The sequence below is a fragment of the Notothenia coriiceps genome, unplaced genomic scaffold (genome assembly GCF_000735185.1).
Source record: "Notothenia coriiceps isolate Sejong01 unplaced genomic scaffold, NC01 NC01_scaffold00022444, whole genome shotgun sequence".
NCBI classification, from domain to species: Eukaryota; Metazoa; Chordata; class Actinopteri; order Perciformes; family Nototheniidae; genus Notothenia; species Notothenia coriiceps.
Window position 1 is genome coordinate 58,708 of NW_011355145.1, and position 9,845 is coordinate 68,552.

The following is a 9,845-nucleotide window of genomic DNA, read 5'->3' on the forward strand; positions in this document are numbered from 1 at the left end:
ACAAGGCGAGTAGTTTTAGTTTTTCCTGGGGGTTGAAGCCGGTTGTAGACTCACATAAGTATGCGACATAATCGGGTTTGTCCGGGGTCGACGGACGTCGAATCAGACTTAAGTTAAGTCCTATGAGAAGACCGGTGGCAGGTAACAGAGCACATCGTCGGTAAAAGTTCGACGGACGGCGAACACACTTAGGTCGGAACAGTTTGGAGAGGATCTACGCATAAAGTGACACAGGTTCGGTAACATCTTAAACTGAAGACATGTTCTGACGTAGTCTTACCTACATACCCGGACGGGTCTCGGACGGCCACATTGCGAAACATCCAAACGCGCTGGTACGTCCCTAGACTTAAGCAACATCCAGTGAAACACGTGTCATACAACGAAAGAACTGCTTGTATGTAGTTCACGACCGGAGGTAGCAAACTGGACATACGACACAAACTGTACAGATGCGGAGGCGTACGACGTGTATGCCAGACAAAGGATTCGACGTCCCTCGCAGGAGTCCGTGAGGTAGGGGGTAGTTCAGATCGTAAATTTCCTGGGCTCGTGTCACAAGGAAATTTTTAAAGGTCATTCTGGTAACCGGGACGACTTCAAAGTCCACTCGACGTACCTACGTAAGAAGTTCCCGGTAGCGTCGACTGAGTATTGACGGGGACGCTTGACTCGCCTACGGGGCTCCCGATGCGATGTCGGGTCGGACCACCCTGCTCTGACCGCCAAGTTACTCACTTTCAATTGGTACGAGACTCCACAAATGCTATAGACTTGAGTTGACTTGAACGGTCTAAATAATTTTCGGTGGGGTTAAGTACCTGTTGGTACGTAGAATGATCACTCCCGACGTGTCCGTCGGACGCATTAATCCAAGTGCCGTCACCTGTCATGTTAGCTGTACGCTCCCACCAAGAGGTTTACTGACACAGAGAGCGTTAGCAGGTCGGTACAAACGCCGGTAAGATTCAAAAAGGAGCCTCCACTCTGTCTCTTCGACATCTCCGCGCAGTAGTGAGTGTACGGTAGAACATTAAACGGGAACAACTCTGTCGACATCTAGGGCTTGTCTCGCGTGTATACTGAGGACGATTTTTTTGGGGGAGCGACTAATGACCCCGGTAGTTACTATTAACGCTGACATTACCTCGGTTAATACAGAAGTTGTGAAGAGGACTTATCTCATAGATAACATGCCAAACCTACTGAAACTGTAACTATTAAACCCGTTCAGGTCAGAGGAAGGAAGCATGGAGTAAAGCGTGCGGACCGACGAGGAGAGAGTAACAGTTGATGAGAGGGACGACTACCATAATAGACTAGTTATGTATACTCCTACTAGAGTAGAAATAATTTGTAATTGTAATCTAAGATACACCAGTAATAGACAGATAGTAGCTTATATCCGAGAGAATACAGTTTGAAATAAGAAACCAGAGAGCGATGAGTGATTAGCGGCAAATAAGTGTTCGCGAATCGAGCACACAATTAATTAAACTGGGCACGAGAGAGAGAATGAGAGATGACGTTACACTCGTCGAGCGCGACACAGGAGTCGCTGGTACAGCGCACGTTGGTAGCGTGCCTGGGGTGTTGAGCCTCTGCGTTCTACAGTTCAAACACCATCTTAGCTCTCAAGTGCCATACACTCGACATGCTCGGAGCATTCTCACTACTCTAAGCTCTCCTTGTCCTCAGGACGCAGCGACACTCATCTTTCGTTGCATCAACGGGTAGAAGATCGCCATGTTGACCAACAAGTGATTACTGCATCATAGTCCGAGCGTCCAAACAGAATCAACGTCATAGTTTGTAAACTAGCTGTGTGTTACGACAAGTTCCTATCTTACATATCTTGCTCTTCATATTATAAGACAAATACAAGACACTAGTATGACTATGACTCTCAATCTATCTATCTAAACCCTACAATGTTGAGGACAGACACATTAACAGATTTGTTGTAGTCTTTCGTGTTGCTGATGGTACGTGAGCACTGTTATCGTCTCACTAGAGATCGTTATAATTTGGAGAATCGCATCATGATGTCCATGATCCGGTGATGCACTTCGAGCGACGTCGACCTGCGATATGTCACGGGCCGCGTGTTACCCGTCTACGTCCCCTTCCGATAACAGGCCACGGAGAGAGCTCCGTGGTGCCGTCCATGTCCGTGCCACGTGTGACCGAAGGTGATGAGATACATCTTCACGCATGTAGAGTTTGACATTTGCGTCAGATACACCTCAGCCCTGAACTTCTCGTGGCTCTGCGCGATGCGCGACTTGCTCAATGCTCAGGTTCGTGGATCGCACACACGTATCTGGTATAACTCAGTGGATTTGAAACGAGGAGGTGCAGCGAACCGCTAAACATGAAGAACGGATCGTCAGTCTTTTTTAGTTAGGAGCGCGCTCCGCTCCGGTACTGGGCGGGCCACCGCGCAAAGGGGGTATGGCTCACGTCCACTACCAAAGGTGGTGGACGGCCTGTGAGGGACAATAGGTTCACAGCTAAGGCGGCTGTAACTCCTACAGGATCGGGAGGTACACAATCGAAGGTACACAGTTCAGTCCGTTCTACTTGCATGTGCTATCATGCAGTATGAGAGCGTTAGATGTACTAATTAGAGGAACATAATAGAATGACATGCTAAAGACGGAGACTAAGATTATACGACGACTAATGTAAAACAAGCATTCCGTCGAGTATCGTATCACGACGATATCATTCGACTACCTGACGACCGATCTGGCAACATAATATCTAGTTACTATACAGCCGATTCGTCACTGTATTATCGTTTCTCCGTAAACACAATTCAAACTATAGAAGCGAGGCCGCTCGTGCTACGGGCTGGCGTAATTCCCCACTATGTGTGACAGTCTATGTTAGGAGCCTGGTCGAAACGGGGGTCAGGCAGCGCGAAGAAGAGCACACACTGAGACAGAGTAGATGTCGCGCAGACGTCACATTGTAGTCTCCTCTGACCCGGTTAACATGTAAGAGTTTGACGGTGGGTGAATCTTGAGTTATTTGTTAACGTCGTGCTTAATAAAATATATTAACATAAGTTATTGCATTCTTTAATATTGTCATACTCTCACTAACATTTATCTTATGTCTAAACTGAATTAAAGTATCTTTATATAAAAAGGGTAGAACAGTACACCCTGAACAAATGGGAGAGTTTCTTGGCCGTTAGCTCTTGGCCTTTTATTGACCTTAGCTTATTCGTCTTGGCCTTCAATTTTAGGATTTGCTATGGGCTTGGTGATTATCCAAAGCCTGCACAAACAGAGCAATGAGAGTTAAAAAGACTGCTGATGCGAGTCGTGGCTGTAAACAAAAAGGGCAATAAAGTGTTCCTGTTTCTACTGAAATTGCGTGGCACAGACCTTTCTATGGAAATGCTTTAATGTGATTATGGTTATAGTTGTACTTTATTCATCCCTAATCTCTGCCATTACAAACAACAAAACAAGAAAAGCTAAACTAGATAAAATAGGGCGATGTAATACAATGGACAATTAGACATTATGGTAAAACATTTTAACCAGTTAAGCCCCAAGCCTGTTTTTCAGGTCTCAGGTTTGAAAATGACATTCCCAGAACAATTGACTATATCTTCACTTCTAAAAATGGTTAAATGAATAATCTTTTTTCTCAAAGCAATGATAAACCTGTGAGTTGGATGTAGAAAAAGTCAGAATAAATATAGATGTTTTTAAAGTAAATTCAGATTGAACATAGTAAAAAAATGTAGATGATAGTGTCCGTGCAAAAAATAAACCATTACTTATTGTGAAAACCACTCTTGAATGATGGGATAGTAAAACTATAATCCAAACTATAACATATAATAAGTACCCTGTATCAAGATTGATGCAAAACAAGTATTTCCAAGGCACACCTTTATACAGTATGTTCATTATAGTTATACAAAATAAGAGAATAACAGAATAAAGGGTATGAAATCATTCCAACTCATACTACAGTTTAAAAAGGGAGTGATTTGTAAAATATGCATAAAGAAAAAGTAAATCTGTTCAGTTCTGTTTCACATGGGTGTTGATGAGATGTATCCATACATTTAGTCCCTAATGTTGCTCTCAAAGTGCACCAGATTGATGCTTTTAACTTCAACATTTAAAAAAAAATCTTCCCAGGGGAGCATGCCCCCGGACCCCCCTAGAGGAGGAGGTTAGGTCTCCCGCCCGCCCACACCACCTGTCAAATTGTCCCACCCACATTGAGGATGCTTCCTACACCCATGCCTGAGACACAGTTTTGTGACTATTGTTGTGTTTTGCCCCCACGGGCAGGGGCATGGGGTTTAACAGGTTTTAAAGTATCCAATGTGTTAGTGATTTTTTATGTATTTTCCTTTAGAATGGCAGGAAATTAGTATTCCAATTTGTATTGCATTTTTGGTCCCCCCCAATGTTGACTCCATGAATACGGCCCTGATATGTGGGTATTATGTGGATGTTGTATAATGTAAGTGGCTGTCTTTCTCGTGTTTTTTTATCTGGGCCAAGCAACATAGCATTAAGCTAATAAGACACACATCACATATTTACTCTTGCTCCACTTTGAGGTATGTGGTTTTGAGTGAAATGCCTCCATTATTATGGATGGATTTATAATTTGCTTTATGACCAAATATACTCCTGCACCATCAGTCTCAGCTTTAGTTTTTGTTTACCACTAATTAGCAATTGTGAGCATGCTAACATACTAAACTAAGATGGAAAACATGGTAAACATTGTATAGCACACAGCTCAACACAGTACATTCTCACAAATGTGTTTTTCTACTCTAATGTCCCAGTTGTCCCACGCTTAGCTGAACATCATGTTTTCACTTTAGTAGTTAAAACTGAAATTGCTGAAAGTACGCAGAAATTATTATTCTTATCTGTCTCTCCATGTCTCAGGTTAAACCGGCATTATGACTGAATTAGAAGTCTCTGAAGGGGGGGATGAGCCCCCGCCCTACATGATCTTTGTGGTGGTCTTCCTCTTCTTCCTCACCGGACTGTTTGGCTTCCTTGTCTGCCACCTCCTGAAGAAGAAGGGCTACCGCTGCCGCACCGGAGAATTGGATGACGAAGAGGGGGAGGAGGAGAAGATCGGCATAAATGCAGACGGTGGGTTGAGAATAGACATGGAACCTCTAAATAAGTCCAAACACTAATACACGTGCTCTGTGAATGGACAGAATGGAAGGGCTCAGACCAAGCCAACTTTCTAATGCACAGGACTGAGCAACGGCCTGGTGGTAACATCAAGAAAAAAACATGAATCTGACTCATCTCCGTCAGTGGCAGTAATGTAACAAATCCCACAAACTAAAGTGCAAACAAACATACTATTGCTCTATCTCAAATCCTTGTTGTGAGATTGCTGGTACACTTCCTGCAGCATTGATAGACGAACTGAAAGAACTTCAACTCAGTCTTGGCCCTTTTCACACTACTGCAAGTAGTTCATTTGATATGTTCTGCAATATTTAAAAGTGTATCCTTTTCCTTGTTCTGCTGTGTTTCAGAAGATGATGAGGAGAACCAGGACACTGTGGAGCAGATCCTCAAATGCATTATTGAAAATGAAGGTGACTAGAGAACTTCAGTATAGTATTTTGAATTCATTTCTGTTAAAGTTCCAAATAATCTGTCAGGATTCTCATGTTATGTCACGGTTGTAGTTTTGTATGTCTGGTTATGGGTGTTTTCCTCCTTGTATATTGTCTGGTCCCTGTCGTTAGTTTCCTTGGTGTGTCTAATTGTCTGATTGTGTTCACCTGTCACCCTTGTGTTTCTCCTCCCCTGCCCGGCTGTTTCTCGTCTTGTGATTACCCCTCCCTGTATTTAGTCTTGGCTCTTCCTGTGTTCAGTGTTGGTTCGTCTTTTGTTTGTGAATGAGTTCACCGGTGAGTGTTCTGTTTTTTGTCCAAGTTATTTTCTTCTTATCCTTAAAATAAAGGTTAATCAGAGTTATCTACATTTGGGTCCTGCTTGCTTCACTCACCGTAACAGAATCAACATAAATCTTTCCTTTAGTCCTTTATCCTTCTCCTTTTACTGTGTTCTATTTTGCTCTTTTTTTCCCCTGCCGTAAAACCTTCAATGCATCATGTATTTATTCTACAATATAATTCCATTCAGATAAAAAAGGTTTCCATTAGCAAATCTTTCTAACCGTAAGTACCACCCTCATATGTATTTTCCTTTTGTCACCTCTAGCTAACATGGAAGCCTTCAATGAGATGTTTGGAAACCAGAATGTGTGTGTGCGCCACGACCCCAGGTAAGCTGGTCCATCAGTCTGTAGTAGTGTGACATATTTACTGTTTACTGCATGTCAGAGGGACATTTTTATTTTTTTATTTAGCTCCTCAAATTCTGGAATCCCCTAAATTAATGTAAACATTGTCTTTTTTTTGTAAAGACTCATAATGTCACTGATTTCCCTGTAAGTAGTAAGTAAAGCATTTGAAGTACTTTTAACATTGCCAAAGTGTTATTCTCAATGGGACCAAACAACACCCAAATGTTGGCTTACATTCAACCAGGAGGAGTTTGGTTCTAGCTTTAGACACACATCCAAAACAATACTCAACAATATACTCATACCACTATACTAGTAACAATTTCATGATAAAAATGACCAATGACTCGTGAACTGTTAGGGCCGGTGTTATGCATGCCCACTGCACCTCGCGGGAGCGCGCCACAGCGTAAAGCATAAACTCCCAGACATTTCATTGATTTGTACGGCTAAGTTAGGTCTGGAAACGATATAACGGCATAACACCGGAGCCCTGCTGCGGGGAAACTTTGGCGCTGTTCTGAGTTTGTTCTAATCCGTCAAAATGACGGACTGCTTTCAGATTTTTTTTTACCTCTGCTTATATCTCATATTACTGATCTAATGATTTTTTTATGCTCAGGCTGCGTAAGGAGTCCCTTGGTGGTGTTCCTCCCCATCACCACACAGTCCACTCAGGCACCGGCCACAACTCCTGCCACCTGTGTGCTCAGGTCCGATCTAAAAAGGGCCGGCGACAAAGCCGAACCCCCCGTATTAAACAACGACCTGGAGAGCAGACTGTCTTCTCTGTTGGAAGGTAACAATTAAACTACTTTGTAATTAGTGCATGTTGGGAAGGGGTAGCAAAACTCATAATCCTGAATGTATCATCTATTCAGGTTCAGGGTGATACACACTGATAAGAAGCTCCATGGAGGCCCTAATCCTTTGGGCAGTTCAGGGGACCAGCTGGACCAATCCCAGGACAGCGAGGAGCGGAAGGAGGGTGTTTACAATCTGAGAAGCATGTTCGACGGCTCCAACGGGGTGGCTCCGAATGTGGGGAAACGCAAGAAGAGTGTTAGCATATTCGGGCTGAGGCGTGGCAGCGACCCCAGCGGCATTAAAGTCAGAGAGGGGACAGGCAGGGACACTGCAGCTGTAAGACTCGCTATTCAGCAGCAACCTGTTGTTCTAGAGGAACTTCTGCCGGCAGAGAACATTGAAGTCGCATCTGAACGTGGTACTAAACCTGGTATCAAACTTGAAGCGGAGAATTTAAAGAATGAAACGCCTGCTTCACCTCAACATGAGAATAAAACTTCAGCTTCTGCTAATTCTCCCTCTTCCAAAGCTAAGGATCAGTCCCCTGGCTCCAAGTCTGGTCCAGAGAATGGCTCTAAACATGAGCCTAGTCCTCAACCTCATACGAGCCTGGGGATCAAACCTTCCGTTGGGATTACATCAGCTTCTGCACCCACTTCTCTTGTCATTCCATCTTTTGGACAAGCATCTAGGACCGAGGATAAGGTGTCAAGAAATGAAGATGCATTTGATTCTGAGCCTCTACAGACCTCTACTCCAATTGCCCCCATGCATGGATCCATTTCGGGTTTAACTCCTGTCCTTCTTACCGTTCGACCTGAACCCTGTTCTAGCACAGGTTTTACAGTTACCAAAACTCCCACGGACCCAAGCTCCAGCGCTGATCTGGAATCAGTATTGAGTGCCAGCCAAGTTTTAATAAGCTTAGGTTCATCCTCTCCATCTTCGTTCCCAATCAAGACCCCCTCTTCAGACACTTCATTAAAAACTCATATCTCACCCGTGGTCACAGCGAGCCCTAAACTAAGTTTAAGAAATACTCCACCAGAGGCAACAAAAACAACTATTTCCCCTGCCCTCACTCCCAGCCCCAAACTCCCATCAGGCCGAGCGATGACTAGCTTATCACCTGTTCCATCTTCATCCTTTGGAAAAAGTGCTAGTCCATTACAAGTCAGAACTCCCTCACCTGCCCTCACTCCCAGCCCCAAGCTCCCATCAGGCCGAGTGATGACTAACTTTTCACCTGTTCCATCTTCATCCTTTGGAAAAAGTGCTAGTCCATTACAAGGCCGAACTCCCTCACCTGCTATGATTGTTATCCCCAGACTTGACACCGTTCCAGTATCCCCACAACACCCTTCTTCTACTCCAGCCGACGGAAACCGGTCCTTCAGAAATTCACCGGGTCCAAATTCAAAGTCAGGAAGTCTGACGTCCATAACATCGTTGACCAAACAGGATATGCTTTCTATCCCATTATCTCCAAAGGAGCAAGTGCTGGAAGGAGCCAGAACCCCAACGACTGAAGAAAAGACAGAATCACAGAGGGTGGGGATTCTCAAAACGGCTAAACTCTCGCCAGTCGAGGGCGATTCTCCAGGTTCTGCCCTTTGCTCTCCACCTGATCAGCTTTCTAAAGACAGACTGAGCAGTTTGCCTCTGTCCCCTAGCACAACTCTGTCCCCCTCCTCACCTGTAGGGGGCAGAATAAGTAGTGTGACCGTTGTTAAAGCCAGCCCTGACAGCAGCCGAGAGTTTTCTGTAGAATCCTCTTCCTTAATAAAAGACCAGAAAGGAGAGAATTCTGAAATAAGGATTGAATCAGAAAGAGCAATAATTAGTCTTGCCTATGGTCAGGGGGGAAATGTCTTTGTTTCAGGTGTTGGTCAACCTGAAAGTCAAAGTAGAGAGACCCCTGTAGCAGAGGTTAGGCCAACGGTGGTCCAAGAGAAAGAAGATATGGTGGAGATGGAAGATATTAGGGACTGCAAAGTATCGCAGGAGGAAGAAGCACTATAAAGACGGAATGTAGGAATAAGACAACTGCTTAACTGACTAATGTATAATCATCAGATACTCTTCCACTGCTACATTTAAAGGATGTGTTAGCCTTTCCACCCCAAACCACATATACTTAATGTCATAACCATTTGGGTAACACTTTTTTTATGGGGTTGGATTGACACCTAAACATAAAGGAGTCCTTTTGTCGACTATGTTATTTTTTTATTCAAAGTTGCCATTGTTTGAGATGTCTTTGTTGACAACTTCACATCACCCAGGAGAACATCACCATAAACCTGTCATACCAAAATTGAACTAAGGGCTTTATGTTTTAATTAAATCACAATGCTATATGGGCTGGGTTTGATATTGGCTTTCATTGGATTGATATAAATGTATGGGCCCAGAACAGTCTCATAATACACACATGCACATGGAAAGATTCACACTTGTATTTCATGATCCGCAAAAGGATTCACACTTGTGTTTTTCAATGCACACACAAATGTGTTCCGTTTCATTATACATGTAAATAAAATCCAAACACAGAAAAAAGTTTTACATATGTATTTTTGATTCACACATATTTGTTTTCCGTTTAAAACCTCTGAACCTGCAAACACAAACCGCTTTCTGTGCACGGATCGCTGTGCATTCGTGTGTGGGTTTTTTGAGACTCCCCTGACGCTCACCCGATT

General features: G+C 43.7%; 1 protein-coding gene across 1 annotated transcript in view; it reads left to right on the forward strand.

The window, feature by feature from the left end:
- Positions 1–9,503, forward strand: part of rell2 (RELT like 2) — a 10,845-nt gene extending 1,342 nt beyond the window's left edge. The window contains exons 2-6 of the mRNA XM_010781017.1: positions 4,941–5,153; positions 5,555–5,617; positions 6,249–6,312; positions 6,956–7,132; positions 7,215–9,503. Coding sequence (XP_010779319.1) covers positions 4,955–5,153; positions 5,555–5,617; positions 6,249–6,312; positions 6,956–7,132; positions 7,215–9,162 — 2,451 coding nt within the window. The 5' untranslated portion in view covers positions 4,941–4,954 and the 3' untranslated portion in view covers positions 9,163–9,503. The remainder of the gene's footprint in view (positions 1–4,940; positions 5,154–5,554; positions 5,618–6,248; positions 6,313–6,955; positions 7,133–7,214) is intronic.
- The last annotated feature ends 342 nt before the right edge of the window (positions 9,504–9,845 follow it).